This window comes from Salvia hispanica, chromosome 3, assembly GCF_029641045.1.
Source record: "Salvia hispanica isolate PSC_SH4W2 chromosome 3, Shi_PSC_v1, whole genome shotgun sequence".
NCBI classification, from domain to species: Eukaryota; Viridiplantae; Streptophyta; class Magnoliopsida; order Lamiales; family Lamiaceae; genus Salvia; species Salvia hispanica.
Window position 1 is genome coordinate 12,540,161 of NC_142694.1, and position 17,101 is coordinate 12,557,261.

At 38.5% G+C, this 17,101-nt stretch overlaps 2 protein-coding genes across 2 annotated transcripts; both read left to right on the top strand.

The window, feature by feature from the left end:
• Nucleotides 1–2,232: 2,232 nt before the first annotated feature.
• Nucleotides 2,233–5,176, top strand: LOC125214777 (L-ascorbate peroxidase 1, cytosolic-like). Its single transcript, XM_048115929.1, has 10 exons — nucleotides 2,233–2,383; nucleotides 2,597–2,726; nucleotides 3,552–3,726; nucleotides 3,817–3,882; nucleotides 4,103–4,151; nucleotides 4,297–4,382; nucleotides 4,467–4,546; nucleotides 4,642–4,744; nucleotides 4,823–4,881; nucleotides 4,974–5,176. The coding sequence occupies exons 2-10, from the start codon at nucleotides 2,608–2,610 to the stop codon at nucleotides 4,987–4,989; spliced, it is 753 nt and encodes a 250-aa protein (XP_047971886.1). The 5' UTR covers nucleotides 2,233–2,383; nucleotides 2,597–2,607; the 3' UTR covers nucleotides 4,990–5,176.
• Nucleotides 5,177–13,056: 7,880 nt separating this feature from the next.
• LOC125209970 (protein NRT1/ PTR FAMILY 2.7-like) lies at nucleotides 13,057–16,010 on the top strand. The gene is made up of 5 exons (XM_048109547.2): nucleotides 13,057–13,216; nucleotides 13,392–13,609; nucleotides 13,767–14,269; nucleotides 14,968–15,481; nucleotides 15,607–16,010. The coding sequence occupies exons 1-5, from the start codon at nucleotides 13,096–13,098 to the stop codon at nucleotides 15,886–15,888; spliced, it is 1,638 nt and encodes a 545-aa protein (XP_047965504.1). The 5' UTR covers nucleotides 13,057–13,095; the 3' UTR covers nucleotides 15,889–16,010.
• The last annotated feature ends 1,091 nt before the right edge of the window (nucleotides 16,011–17,101 follow it).

Sequence of the window (17,101 nt, forward strand, 5' to 3'; positions counted from 1 at the left end):
TTAAAAATTATAAAAATAATTTAAAATTATAAATAATATTTAATTTTAATAAAATAAATAACTACCATAAAATTATAATTATAATAAAAATAAATATTGAAATTATGAATAATAATAAATAATTATTATTATTACTTTGTAAATTAAATAATTAATCAATAAAATTTTGTTAAAGTTTTAAAAATATAAATTCTATTCACTCAATTATAATATCAGTATAATAATACCTATACTTCTTTTTATACTTATCATATATGATTATAATATACAATTATATTATTATATTTATTATTATGGTAGGTAATCCATATTTAAATTACCATCATAATAATATACTAATTATAATTATATTTTTTAATTAATAATTTATTAAAAGTCTTAACAAGTTATTATTATTATTATTATTATTATTATACTAATAAAATTAGTTATGTATTTTTAGTTTATTTTTTAAATTTAAAATTAAATTTAAAATCTTGAATTTTTTTCAAATACATGAAAGTAAAGTTGCCGGGGATCATATTCCGATGAATCATTTTTCTTGTCAGTTTTACTTTTCCGTCAACCAAACATGATCTAAATGAAATTCGTCAATGATTTTAGTAGTGTTAAAAATTGTATAGTACCCCGGTCTCCATATACTACTCTTATTATCCTGAAATAAATAACCTATCTTGTCATTTCAAATTATTCATAATTTAAATTCTTACCCATTAAATCATTACATTAATATTTTATTATAAAGTATATAAATAGTATATTCCCAACCTTTTCCATGTCCACCAACCTTCGTTCACATATTTATTAAAATTGGCCACTTAATTCACATTTAAGAGAAAAATTGGCCGCAAATGAAAACTGGTACTCCCTCCGTCTCATTGAAGATGACTCACTTTTCTTTTTAGTTTGTCCCAATTAAGATGATCCATTATTTAAAATGAAAATACCTTTATCTCTACTTTATTTCCTCTCTCTTACTTTACTCAACACACAAAATAAATTTGCATAAATTCCTGTGTCGCCCAAGAAAGAGGTCATCTTTATTAGGACGGAGTAATAAATCTTTAATCTTGGAGTAATAGAATATCATTATCTTTAATAAAGATTCGTGCCTTTGTACGTGTATGGAAATATATAATTAATAATTTGTTCCATAATTCGCCCACTTTCAACTTTACATCGTATAAATCACATTAATGCAGCACAAGTGGGGACAGCTGGCCCCACCCTCTTTTTCCTATGATCTTCACGACTGGAGCATTTTACCACCGGAATCTTCTTGCGTTCACACCATGCTCCGATGTATTTTAATTGAATTGCCTACTTTGCCCTTTTCCGCACTTCATTGCATTATTGGATATGTTTTCTCTATTTCTGTAAGTGGGGGATTAGAATTTGCTATGCCACAAATACATTTTCTAATTAACTAGTAGTACTAGTAATAAACAATTAACGAAGTTGGATTTCTGATTCATCAAAGTTGAGATCTTCAATTGAGTTGGAAAAGTTAATTGCATTATATTGTAGCAAACATGATATAGTACTAAATTATTAAAGAGAGATGAAATGATGATAAATGAGTACTACTCATTTGAGCATCTTGTCTAAATATATAACAATTATTCGTTCATAAATAATACTACTCAGTATAACTTTTAATTTTGCAAAATTTCTTATGGAATGACGAGATATTGAGTGCGTCATTTAAATACCAACATAATAATAAAAATAAAATCAAATTTACAGTCACAAAATAAACAAATGTTGTGTTACTAAATTGCAAATTTTGCTATAAAAATAATTGAACTATTAATAGTTCAATATGAATAAATTAAAGAGAAAAAAGTAATAAAGAATATTAATATATTATTAAAAATGGAAAAATAATAACTTTTGAAAATAAATCAGAGATTAATTATAACCGGAGATAGTATATTCTGAAAAACAATCCTTATACTAAATCCCATATAAAGCACAAATTGCAATTTCACGAGTCTCTTTCTATAATATTGTTGTCAAGTCAAAAGGCCATTTGTGTAATTTATTATAAGTGATAATAAGCCAAAAAGTCCGTCTTCATGCCTTCCCTGCATCACCCAATTTACTGATATTCTCACCTACCATTAAAACATTAAACACCCGTCTAGTTAGACCGATCTCAGCCGTCCATTTCTAAACACAGCTCAGGCCTTACGATCACCCCGATCCAACGATCAAAAATACATCTTCTGGAAACTTCTCTCTTCGCACCCCCTTATGTAACTTGTATAGTTATATAAATAATAATACTCCCACACTCCCAATCCTCAGTTCAGTGCTTGTGCTGTCCACGCTCTCACCATCGTTAGGGTTTATACGTTTTCTCTCTCATATTTCGTTTCAGGTACCGTGATTTCCGATCGCGATCTTCCATTTCTCCTCCGTTTTGTGTATATAAAATTTATCCTGCTTATCGCCGTTGACTTTTGGTGGAGCGATTGTTTTTGTGAACTCTATTTCCAGATTCATCCGTCTGTTAAAATTTTGAAGCGATCGTAATGTGTTGTTTTCCTTTAATTTTTTTGGTGTGCTGATGTGAGATGACTCCGATTTACAGAGTCTGTGAAAATGGTGAAGAACTACCCAGTTGTGAGCGAGGATTACTTGAAGGCTGTTGACAAATGCAAGAGGAAGCTTAGGGGTCTCATCGCTGAGAAGAACTGCGCTCCTATCATGCTTCGTCTTGCGTAAGTTTTACTACCTTACACTTCATTAACTCCTTATCAGTATTTTTTTAGAATTTTATTCGATTTGTATGATATAATGTTGCTGCGAGTCGATTTACATTTTTTCGTATGGTGAGTTCGGATTACAATTTGAATCGATTTTGTATTGAATAGGTCATCGTAGAAGTAAATTCCTCTTTTACCGCATCCTCCTTGACATAATACGTTTGGTGAATAGATCCGTGGAGATTTATAATTTAGGTTTTATCCAATAAATTTAGAGATTTTTTACTGACGAATCACCCCTTAGATATTTCCGATTACCCACAACCACAAATTTGCACCAATTATTTAGCGAATCAGTTCTATGATTCTATCACTATTTTCCTTAACAAATTTGGTTAAATACTGCCTTTTCAATGATAGAGTTTCAATTGAAAATATTATACTATATATTAATATATTGCGTGGACCACTACTGTACCGTGGTTATATTTAATCATTATTCTGACAACTATATACTACTTATTATTTATATATAAATCAAACTAGTAAAGTGAAACTATTATTGCCGAGTTCTGTTCTGCGAATATGCCAATACGGGGAGGGATTTTTTATCTGCTAAAATGTTGGAGAGTCATTCTTGGTGACTATAGAGTGTTTATTTGTCACATGTGGTCGGCGGAGCTTTCTATAGTTAGTCATATTTACAATCAACAATTTACAATGTTACATCCACTTTTTTAATGATCCGAGTCATACTCATACTCCACAATTGGGTGTGCAGTTCCCTTTCTTTTGTAAACCTTTTCGATATGGGCATAAATTTGTTGCTGTATGTTATAGATGGCACTCTGCTGGTACATTTGATCAGTGCTCAAAAACTGGAGGTCCATTCGGAACCATGAGATTCGAGGCTGAGCTTGCGCATGGTGCCAACAATGGTCTTGATATTGCTTTGAGACTCTTGGAGCCCATCAGGAAGCAGTTCCCCACCATCTCTTTTGCTGACTTCTACCAGGTACCTTTATCTTAAGTCGGTATATGTTTAACATCAGCACGTGACATTCATCTTTTCAAGGATTTAACAATTATCCTTTTATTTAACCAGCTGGCTGGAGTTGTGGCTGTTGAAGTTACTGGAGGACCTGATGTTCCATTCCACCCAGGAAGGCCGGTTAGTGAAATCTCCCTCCACTGGCTAGTGCCTAGACATTTCAGCCATTTATTTACAGTTTTCTTTGCTGGCGCTTTACAATTTAATGTGCAGTTGGCTATTCTTTAGAAGGAATTATAAAACTTGTGTTACCTTAAATTCTTTTAAGTGCACATACTCTATTCAGTTGTGCAGTTCTGTCATGTATAGTTTTTAATGTGGTTGATGTTTTAAATCACAGGACAAGGCTGAGCCACCTGTTGAAGGCCGCTTGCCCGATGCTACCAAGGGTAAGCTAAGCATACCCTGTGTACAATTCTATTGATTTACAAGAAACAACATGAAAACCCATAAAGCAATATATTTAGTTTCTAACTGTAATTTGTCAGTGTCACAACATTATTTTTTGTGAACTTACCTTACCCTTTGTTTCAGGATCTGACCACCTGAGGGATGTGTTTACCAAACAAATGGGTCTGACCGATCAGGATATTGTTGCACTCTCCGGTGGCCACACCCTGGTTTGTGTTTACTACTTTCTTGTTTTACTTCCCTGAACAGGACATGGGGAATGATATTTGATTATTTTCTATATTTATTCCCAGGGAAGATGCCACAAGGAGCGATCTGGATTTGAGGGACCATGGACCTCAAACCCTCTCATCTTTGACAACTCTTACTTCACGTATGTCAGCACCACTTTTGAATATGCACTAGTTCATGGTAATTGGTACTCTAATATGTTAGTTTGTAATTTCCATATCTTGTGATTGATAACAGTGAGCTTTTGAGTGGAGAGAAAGAGGGTCTTCTGCAATTGCCAACAGACAAGACTCTTCTCACTGACCCTGGCTTCCGCCCATTTGTTGACAAATATGCTGCGGTTCGTAGAATCTTAACCTATACTTTTCTGCATTCGCATTAAACAGTGTTTGTAATTTTATGTTTGTTTGGGTGATAGGATGAGGATGCATTCTTTGCTGATTATGCTGAGGCTCACCAGAAGCTCTCTGAGCTGGGGTGAGAAGTTTTTCCTTGGTTTGGCTTTGTTATTGATTCTAGACTTTGAGTTTTGATTTAAGGAAATTTACATTTTCTGTTGATTGCTGCAGATTCGCCGAGGCCTAAGCTGGACAGTGTTGCTGTGCGAGAGTGATGACCTATTTTGCTCAGATTTATATTCTGCTCGGATTTATGTTCTAATTTTGGGAAAAACATGTTGGATCTGTTTTATGCTTGTTTCAGTGGATGTATTAGTTTTTTGTCATTGTTGCTATCGATAAATGAATGATATGCGGTCATCTCTTTCAGAATATTATCACTCTTAATCCTTTTAGCAAGCCCTTTTATGTTTGTTTTTAATTATTTAGACTTTCAATTCATTTTCGTTTTGAATGTTCTACTAATTCTCCATCTTAGTCACAAAACACCAAAATTAACGTTTGATAAAAAAAAATCTGAATATTGTCTAAATACTCCCTCCTCCCCTATGTCATTTCGTTTTGTGAAAAATACTCCCTCCGCCCATATTAATGGCCTATTTTTGCCATTTTTTTTTCCCCATTTATTTTCCACTTTCACTTTTATCATAAATGTTAAGTAGGCTTCACAATCCCCTAATTTCACATTTCACTAACTTTTTAACCAATCTTCCTTTATACTTTTTAAAATTCGTGTCAGAACTAAAGTGAACAATTAATGGAAGACAGAGAGTAGTTCACAAAAATCACTCAATAGAACATGAATTATAAAACATAATATTATAGGGATGTATTAATATGACTATTCTCTTTATTGTAATATCACACTACCATTTTAGGCCCCGTTAGATCTGAAGATCATTTTAGGCCGTTAGATCTGAAGATCGTGTGATTCTCAAGTTGTCATGTGTCATTCTATTTTTTATTAAATTGGAATTTAAAAAAATGCTTAAGAGAATAATCAGCATTATCTATTTTCAGTCTGTTATCAGATTGCGGTGTTACTTTATGAATATTGTAGTGTTACCATAGTATTTGCAGTTTACATATTACTTTATTGTACTTGTTCCTAATATAGTTTATTCAAACGGTTGCAAATTTGTTCTCGCAGTATTGCTGATATAGCTGTGTTATGCAGTCCTTCATCAATTTCAGGAATGCGGCTAAAATGTGGGATATACCAAATTTGTTTCCGATTTTAATTTTTGAGAATTGACTAAAATACCCATGCCTGCAATATCTAACGCACAAGACTGCAATCCGAACTCTATTTCATGAATTCTATCCTAGGTGTCCAACTTATAGATCTATGAGCATCCCCATCCGTGCTCTTAGCTAAGAGCACGGAAGTGGGCCCGGACCCACTTTTACTCATTGTCCTTAGCTAAGAGCACAACACCCACATCCGTACTCTTAGCTAAAGACAAGCTCAAGGGTCCCACCATTCTATTATTCAATTTAAATAAAAACATTTCCACAATATTAAAATGCATTAAAAATACCCGAAATACTATTACAAATTACAAAATAATTAAAAATTACATAATTCAAACCCTAAAAATTAAAAATTACACAATTAAAATCCTAAAAATTAAAAATTACACAATTAAAATCCATAAAATTAAAAAGACCCACTACTCGTTGCCGAATTTCGCCCAAATGTGATTGATTAGATCTTTTTGTAGCTCAGTGTGGGCTCGCATTGTGTGTCTTCTTTCGATCTTCTCGTTCACCGTCGTATGCACACCTCGGCATGGGGGAGACCTCGCGGTTGAGCTTCCGGCTTCATCCTCGTCGTAAAAGTTAGCCGCCCTCGGTCCTTCGTCAGCTATAATCATGTTGTGCAAGATAATACACGTGTACATGATGTCAGCGATATTCTTAACGTACCAAAGCCGAGAAGGGGACTTCACAATGTTGAATCGGCCTTGAAGGACATCAAAAGCTCTTTCGACGTCTTTCCAAGCAGACTCTTGACGCTGCGCAAAAAGAATCTGTCTTTGCTCTTGTGGATCGTTGAACGACTTCACGAAAGTCGACCACCTTGGGTAGATATCATCGGCGAGATAGTACTCATGTAGTATGCATTTCCGTTGACGGTGAAGTCGATCGCCGGTGCTACACCATTCAAAACATCATCGAAGAGTGGTGAAGAATATAGCACGTTCAAGTCGTTGTTGGATCCGACAACACCGAAATATACATGCCAAATCCATAGGTGGTAGTCGGCGACCGCTTCAAGGATAAGCGTTGGGCCGCCGCATTTGTGACCGCTTAAGTATTGCCCCCTCCAAGCATTCGGGTAATTCTTCCACTTCCAATGCATGCAGTCAATGCTGCCTAGCATACCGGGAAAACCGTGGACTGTTTCGTGAAGACGAAGCAACCGTTGACAATCATCGGTGGTGGGTGCCCGAAGGAATTTCTCGCCGAAAGCAAAACGAACGCCGTCGCAAATATTCTTAAGGCATAGGATTCCAGTTGACTTACCGATTTGCAAATACTCGTCGAAGAGGTCAGCCGTTTGCCCAACAGCAAGTTGTCGAATGGCACAAGTACACTTTTGCAACACCGAGAGACTTTGCTGACCGGTTGCGTCTGCACCTTCTTGAAAGTATTCAACACGGGTGGACAATGTGTTGACAATACGCATAAACAACCGTTTTGACATGCGAAAACGGCGCCGAAAGTAATCTTCTGGATACCGCGGCTGGTCGGACAAATAGTCGGCAACGAGCCTTTCGTGGGCTCCCTCTCGATCACGAGGGATGTAGCGACGCTTTGTTCTAGTTGGTTGAGAAGAAGGGGCGGGGGTATTGGCGGCGACATAGGCTTCATAGGCGGCACGATATTGTTCATAATATTCTTGTTCTTCGCGCTCCGCTTCCGCAATGAGATTGGTGAAATCCATTTTTGAATTTTTTAGAGAGGGTTTGGGTGAGAGAGGAAGATGTAGATGATTTAGTATGAAAAAGTTTGAATGAGAGATAATTTGATGTGAAAAATGGATGATGAATGTGTGTATTTATAGATGATTTTTGGATTAAAAAAAAATCACAAAAATCCAAAAAAAACGTCCATAAACGGCTCTATTTTTTGGGAATCCAATTTTTTTTTTTGGTATTATTTCAAATTATTTATGATAATTTTTTTAAAAAAAGAAAAAACGAATTTGCCAACGGCAGGGCGTGTCACGTAGGGCTGCTCAGCGGCACAGACGTGCTCTTAGCTAAGAGCAGCGCCGTGCCGCTGGCACGGACAAACGAGCTCCAGCGGCGGACGGATGAGCTCTGCTCTGCGGCACGGACGGACGGACGCCTCCTCTTCAACCGCTGTGGATGCTCTAAGGGCTAGGATTAGTGTCAGAGCATAGTTAACGCTGTGGGCCGGACCGCACCTGGGTCTCGGCCTGCGGCCTCGCTCGTTGGAGGAGGAGGAATCGCGGCCTGAGCTGCGCCTGAGACGATGGAGCAGCTTGGGGCCGCACCCCGGTGGGTCCCGGCTCTGCGTTAGAGCCTCCAAGGCCGCGCCCTGTTGCGTCCCGACCTAGCGTTATGGGGTGTTTGGGCCGGACCCGAACCCCGTAATATTTTTAAAAAAAATACATTTTTTGGTTATTTATATCCTAATTCTTAAACATTCTTCCACCTATTTCTCACTTCTATCCTCTATTTCTTTTAGAGTAAAGACCAAAATTGGTACTAAACATATGACCATTTTACGTTTTTGGTCTTAAACATTATCTTTTGGATCATTTGGTCCTGAACATATGGAAATTTGATCATTTTGGTCCCCCGTAAACATTTTCGTTAAAAACTAATGGTCAACAGGTTTAATCCCGATTTTGATCAAATTAAACTTTTAATTCTGATTTTTTACACCCTAATTAATTCCCTAATTATTTTTATAAACATATTATTTAATTTAATCACCATCTTCACAATGGCGTATTTCTGATCTCGCCTTATTCTGCTTCTCATGTCTCTGAATTGAAGCTTCTCGAACCCCCATTACATGTGTAAATTATTTTTGAAAATCAAACTCCAATTTAGGAATTTATTAGATGATTTAATAGTATGTACCTTGAATAGTCTCTAGATGGATCGTTTAAGCAGAATGAGCTGGACATTGCATTCTGCTCAATGGTGAACTGTGTATTATTGGAGAAATCCTTCAACACCGACTCCAGAGTGGTGTCGTCGGGGAGATGAATATACTCGTCAACATCAAAATAGAAAGTCCAGTTGGCGGCGTAGCGGTGGCGGTGGAGGCAATCGTTCACTACCAAAAACTGGTTGTAGTAGTAGCCATCGTACTCCGCCTGTGCCCTAATATCCTGCAGCGTCACCCTCCCCGCCCTAATCCAGGGCTCCAGCACTGCCTTCATCGCCGCCGACACCCCGCCGGCGTCGTGTAACACGAAATGCGATTTCGCTCCGGAGAACCACGCGTGGCACGCCATCCAAAGTCTAATGTTTATAAAAATAATTAGAGAATTAATTAAGGAATAGAAAATCAGAATTAAATGTTTAATTTGGTCAAAATCGGGATTAAACCTGTTGACCATTAATTTTTAATGGAAATGTTGACGGAGGACCAAAATGATCAAATTTTCATATGTTCAGGACAAAAAGATCCAAAAGATAATGTTTAACACCAAAAACGTAAAATGGTCATATGTTCAGGACCAATTTTGGCCTTTACTCTTTATTTGATTTTTTTTTTCATTTTTTAGGACTTGTAACTTTTATTTTCTAGGACTTGTAATTTTTATTTTCTAGGGTTTGTAATTTTTTAATTTCGACTGAACAATGAATTTTTTGGAGTAAAATAGTTTGATGTTGTGAATAGTACAATTTAATAGTTGAGGCCTGGATGAGGTCCTCATCTGGATGGGGACTGCAGGGTTATAAGAGTTGTGGCCTGAACCTGAAAATTAGGGGAATGAAAACGTGGAGTGGACTTGTGGCCTGAATCCGGGTCAAGGTTAATGATGCTCTTAGAGCATGAATAACCCTGGCCCGAATTTGGGCCGCAAGTCCCCTCCACGTCATCATTCCCTCAAATTAGGGGTTCCAGGCCACAACTCATCTAACACCGCAGGCCACAACTCGGGCCACAACTCATGCCATAACTATTCATCTGCACTATTCACAATAAATTTTAATCGTAAAATAGAATACGTTGAACAATTAAAACCGAGAAAATTCATTGTTCAGTCGGAAAATAGAAAATTACAACATTGAAATTTAAAAATTCGAAAATAAAAAAATTTAAAACATAAGTCAATTGCGGTTCCAAATTTCTTCAATTAGATCCGCTTGGAGGCGTGTGTGTTGATCTTCTTGGCGCATTGCCGCTGAACGGGCCATGACATTGCGCACGTCGGGAGGAACACCTTGCACGGTCGGATCGGTGACAGTGTAGCTACTGCTGGCGCTGACGAGCGGATCGTCGCTCCAGTCAGTGGCGTTGTCTCCCTCGTCCTCAACGATCATGTTATGCATTATGATACATGTATACATGATGTCGGCGATTAGCGGACGGTGCCAACCACGGGCCGGTCCCTTCACTATAGCCCAACGTGATTGGAGAACTCCAAATGCGCGCTCCACATCTTTCCGAGCCGCCTCTTGCTTTTTGGCAAACAACTTCCTCCTATCCGTAGTCGGACATGTGATGGTCTTCACGAACACGGGCCATCTAGGGTAGATCCCGTCTGCCAGATAGTACCCCATAGTGTACCGACGGTGGTTGGCCGTGAACTCTACGGTAGGCGCTCGCCCGGCACACAAGTCGTTGAACAATGGAGACCCGTTCAACACATTGAGGTCGTTGTTCGACCCAGCGACTCCAAAGTAGGCATGCCAGATCCACAACCATTGGTCGGCAACGGCCTCCAACACAATCGTTAGATGCGAGCCCTTGTGCCCGCTAGTGAATGCTCCTCTCCAAGCCATTGGACAATTCTTCCACGGCCAGTGCATACAGTCGATGCTGCCCAGCATCCCCGGGAAGCCGTGCCTCTCCTCGTGCATTCGCACCAATCTGCGAACATCGTCGGACGTTGGTTTTCTCAAGTATGTGTCCTTGAATGCTTCGATCACTGCCCGACAGAATTTGGCTAGGCAAGCGCGTCCAGTATGCTCGCTCACATGGAGGTACTCATCAAACATATCTGCAGCTGTTCCGTAAGCGAGTTGGCAGAGGTCGGATGTGCATTTCTGTAAAGTCGATATACTTTGCCGCCCGACAGCATCGAAGGTTTGCATAAAGTACGCGTCACGAGCCACAACTGCGTTGACAATGCGCAAGAACACATTCCTCCGCATCCGGAACCGGCGACGGAACATCTGATCACTCCATCGAGGATCTGCAGAGAAATAATCCATGAAAAGCCGCAAACCAGCTTGTTCACGGTCTCGGTGGATATACATCCGAGTACGCGGTACCCGGTCGTGTTGCTCGTTCCACGCTTGGATAGCAGCTTGATAGCGTTCCACCTCGTTGTTGATTTCTTCTTGGATTGCGGGCATCGCCGTCGCTAACATTCGAGCCATTTGAGCTTCGATTGCTCGTTGGCCTTCACGCCGAGGATTCATTTTTCGAATTTTATGGTGAGTGAGAGGGAATGAAGTTGAAGTGATTTGAAAATGGATGGAAGAGTGATATTTATATATTAATTTTCGAATTTTTTTTAAAAAACAAAAAAAAAAAAAATTCGGAGGGGACTTGCGGCCCGGCCCGAACGCAAATAACGCCGGGACGGGCCGCAACCGATGCGGCCCGGGCACGCATATCGCCGGCCTGGACGTGACGGAGGGAGAGGCCCCGGGACGCAACTGCGTCCCCGGGACCGGCCTGGGCCGAGCCGCATCGTCGTCCAACGCTAAACACGGGCCGGGACTCGCGAGTTGCGGCCCGGCCCAGTAGCGTTATTCATGCTCTTATGATGTCACTCTAAACGTAGTGTCACCCTATTACTCTCCATCATTATATGTTTAACTTGCTGTAAAACTTGAGACTGTTATTACATATAGTTGAAATTTAAAAGCTACAACAAGTTTAATTTATATTGTAGCCAATTTATAGAAATCAAGATATATATTATACTCCAATTTTTGCATTCTAAATATACCATTAATTAAATTTGACCTTGTACATTCGATACACATGAGTTTATTTATGACTAGTAGGATTAGTAAGACCAATTAAGTCCACTAAGGTCAATTCAGAAGGAGTAGAATTTATTACAAAATTAAATTGGTGATAAAATGAATCGATTTCCACTATTAATTTTAAGAACCATCTTATTACTATCATTAGTCAAATTACCAACTTTTCAACTTGTTAATTGATAACATAAACTCCATTTATCCATGACAGCCATATTTGACATACACGAAATAATACTCCACCGTCTCAAAAAAATATAGACAATTGGGACGACATAATAATTAATGTATAATTGGTAAAATAAAAGAGATATAGAAAGAAAAAATAATTATAGTATTATTAGTGCAGAATGCCTTATCAGAAAGAAAAAAGTTATTAAAAATGGAAGAGAATATTTTTATGAGACATCCCAAAATGAAAAACATCTTTATTTTTATGGAACGGAGGGAGTACGTTATTCTTTTTTATAGAAAAATATATTCTTATATTTCAACTTTTTAACCAACATCCTCCATATACTTAAATACCTTTGTATACAAAAATTTAACGATGATTCGTGCGTTCATTTTAAATTCAATTGTTACAATTTCGTTCTCATATAGTAGTATAATTCAATCCCAGTTTAAATTCCTTTCGACATTAAAGCCATCAACGTATTTCTAAATGATTGGATTCTTCCTCCATTATGAACACAACACATCCATCAACTATTTCACTTTTCATTTGATAAAATCCGTGTCGACCCAATACTATTTGCCTCGCATATTCAATGGAAATATAAATTAGATTAACCAGAAACTGATTATGTTGAAGTTTAGATATTTTCAATAAAATATGTTCGAATTTGACCTCAATACATCTGATTACTAGCTATCATTGAATCAAAAGTAGATGCTCTCATAATAAACTATATCTACAAAACCAATAAAACAATAATAAGCTATAGAGAATAGTATAATTTTTTTATCAATCCATAATTAAAAAGTTGAGAATAACCCCGACCATTCCACCTATATAACCCCTCAACCTTGAGAAAGTAGTCTCCACATAAAAAAAAGAAGCTCATTTTCCAACAAATATGACTTCTCTGCATGGTGGTGGGAACAACACGTCCCTCTCCAGTGATACAGAAGCACCACCACCTCCCACCGCCACAGCCCACCGCCGAGGCGGCTGGATCACCACCCCCTTCATCATAGGTACTTCCTCTATCTTGAAATTATCCTATCAAACCGACCTCTTAATATTAAACAACATGTGCTGCACTAATGATACCTTAAGGGGTATTCGATTTGCAAGATTGTATCTGGTATTAAACAACAGATGCTGCACTAATATTAATTTTTAATAAAATATTATGGTTGTGATGAGCAGCAACCTTATTTGGGCTGACGGTGGCCTCCGGCGGCTGGTCGTCCAACCTTATAGTCTTCCTGATCAACGAGTTCAACATCGAACGCATCGATGCTGCCCAAATCAGCAACGTCGTCAGCGGCTGCATCAACTTCTTGCCTCTCCTCGCCGCCGTTGCCGCTGATTCCCTCTTCGGCTGCTTCTCCGTCATCTGGATTTCCTCTCTCCTCTCTCTACTGGTAAGTTAAATATCGTAAATAAAAAATAGTCTCATTTTTCCATTTTGGTCGGTCCACCAAAATTAGTCAGTCTGATTTTCTAGTAATAACACTTTTAATCATTTCGTCTTTCTATCTCTCTTAATTTACCGATTTTGACTAATTTTTATGGATGCAGGGACTCATACTTTTCCTGCTGACGGTGGCAGTGGACGGGCTGAAGCCGGGGCCCACGGAGCCAGCGTCGGGAGGCCAATACGCAGTTCTGTATTCCGGCATGGTCCTGGCGTCGATCGGATTAGGCGGAACACGATTCACAATAGCAACGATGGGAGCAAACCAGCTAGCAAAGCAGCAGCAGCAGGCCACGTTCTTCAACTGGTATTTCTTCAGCATGTACAGCGCTGCCTTCCTTTCATCCACAGCCATTGTGTATGTGGAAGACAACGTCGGCTGGCGTTGGGGCTTCGGGATAGGAATTGCCGCCAACGCCCTCGCGTTAGCCCTCTTCCTCCTCGGGGCTCCTTACTACAGCCGCAACGAGACACGTGCCAGCCCTTTTATAGGGTTGCTGCGTGTGCCTGTCGCGGCGTTTAGGAAGAGGAAGATGAAGACGACCACCGGAGATTATTACTATGGAGATGATGATGATGATGAAGATGCACCAACAAACTGGTTCAGGTAAATTGATTGCTTTTTCTTATTTTAGACTCATATCTCAGAATCCTATGCTTGCTGCACACTTTGCTTGGTGTATAATATTATCATTCTGCTATGTCACGCATTTGCTACATTATTATAACATGTATTATGGAAAAAAGGCTGGTCCAGTACACTTATTTTTTTCCTTCCATCTTTTAACTTTTTGAATATATAAACATATCGATGTACTTATATTGGAAGAATGAAGATGCCACTTGCAACATGCTCATAAATTGATCTAACAATAGTCAAACATTGTAAAATATTCAAAACATATGAATCATGTTGGTTGTTAATTATTGATTTCTTTCTTCTATCAAATCTACTGATTACTACATAACTACTATTATATGCTTTACTTTTTAAAAAAAAAAAAAAGCAGTATCACTTTAAACTTGTCAAAAGCCATACCCATCAAATGATGCATGATTGTTTGTACTTTGTACCAACTTCAAATAAGAAGGGATTGTTTAAATTGTAAGCTAACATGGATAAACATAACATACGTTATTGTGTATAAGTGGTTCATTTTGTCTCATTGTTTGAAGTATTTACTAAAAATACTCATATATTAATTGAAAATTTTCTAGTATTTAGAATATTGACGTGACAGTCGAAAATTACAAGTCTATTATCCAAATCACGCGCTGATTATGTTGACCTAATTTTTCCTACAGCCAACTAAACCGCGCGGCTGTGAAGGTTGACGGCGACATCCTACCAAACGGGTCGGTAGCGAGGCCATGGAAGCTGTGCACAGTCCAACAAGTAGAAGAGCTAAAATCCGTAATCAGAATTCTCCCTTTATGGTCCTCTAGCATCTTTCTGGGCACCCCAATCGGCGTCCAGCTCAGCCTCACCATCCTTCAAGCTCTCGCATCCGATCGCCGCCTCACCTCCACCTTCACCTTCTCCGCGGGCTCCATCATCATCTTCTCCTTCCTCTCCACCGCCCTCGGCGTCGTCCTCATCGACCGCTGTGTCAGGCCGGCCTGGAAGCGCCTCACACCGGGCAGCAAGGACCTCACGCCCCTGCAGCTAATAGGCATCGGCCACGTGTTCAACTTCGCCAGCATGGCGCTCTCCGCTGTCGTGGAGGCGAGGAGGCGCCGCCACCTCATCTCGGTGATGTGGCTGGTGCCTCAGATGGTGGTGGTGGGCCTCGGGGAGGCGTTCCATTTCCCGGGGCAGGTGGGCCCTTATTTATATTATTATTATTATATAAAAGTCGTTATTAATGCCTAAAAATATATTTTTAAATGATATTTTAAAATTATAGTCCCTACTAATGTTTATTTCTGCGTTCGCCCCTGCAGGTGGGGCTGTATTATCAGGAGTTTCCGGCATGTTTGAAGGGGGTGGCGACAGCGATGGTGGCGATGCTTGTTGGCGTGGCGTTTTACTTGAGCACGGCGGTGGTGGATTTTATGAGGAGGGTTACGGATTGGTTGCCGGATGATATTGATGAGGGGAGGCTGGATTATGTGTATTGGGTGATGGTGGTGATTGGGGTTGCTAATTTTGGGTATTTTCTTGTAATTTCTTGGTTGTATCACTACAAGAATGGGGAAGTTGTGAGCAAGGATGAGGCAGCATAGATGATGGTTTTATCAAAATGGGTAAAATTAAGTGTTTGTGTGTTTTGGTACTTATTTATGAAGTAATTATATGCTTGTTCCATGTTTGTAATGTGTCAATGAAATGGTAAGTTTTGGAGCAATTTCATTCTTCCGCACCAAGTTTATCATTTATGAGTGTAATCATTATTGTTTAGTTTATGTAATTTGAATCTCAATAATATTATAAGTCAATAAAATGATAGTATGAGTATTAAAAATTAAAAAAATGATGACGTTCTTTAAATATTGGTGGCACGCAATGCTCATATAACTAATTGAGTGATAGGTGTATAGTGATGTATTTAAACAATAATCAAGTTAGATTTTATGACTAATGATTTTGAGCCATCCCATACAGAAATATTTTTAATTAACTCAATTATTTTTGTTATGGCATACCATAAAATTATTCAATGTTTTCATATTATGTGTGTGTGTGTGTCCCTATATTGATATAGGATCGTGATGTCCTATAACCCCCTTAAGATCTTTTTAGAACGAGATCATAGAGCCACTTTGGATCATTGAAGTTATTAGTATATGAGTTTGGGCATCGGGGGATCCAGGTGGGGTTGAGTGGGGTCGGCCGACCCCACCACCCTTCCCAGAGTGCCGCCGGAAAGCTCTATTCATCAGCCTCCGACCCACAACGTTCGCATCTTCGACCCCATCAACGTAGGGTGAGATGATGCCCGGAATCCAGCGGCGGCCTCACAGCAGGGGAGACGGCGATTATCGAGAATGAAGAGATGTAGAGAATTCTTTCGGTTTGTTTCCATAAAGAGAGAGATGAAACTGGGTTTGGCGCTTTTGAGGAAGAAGAGGAGAGAGAATGAAATATGAAAAGTATTTGTATAGTCATTCTTTTTCCTAATATTTACAAAGTTCATAAAAAAAATTAAAAATAAAATTTAACTAAAGTTAATGGAGTACTCTGTAGATTAAATATCTCGAGATTCTGAATTATGGTGTATCTTAACTGTAAAATAGGATGTGAAAATTTCTTTCTTTGTTTGTAATAATTAATAGAATTTCATTTCAAATAAATTCTCGTCAAATAATTTCAATTAAGGTTAAATATATTTCTTACGTATCAATAAATCAAACTTATTTAAAATAAACACATAGTACTTTAATGAATATAAAGTTAATATTCCCTAATTTCATATTTTTAAATTTTATAATGTAGATT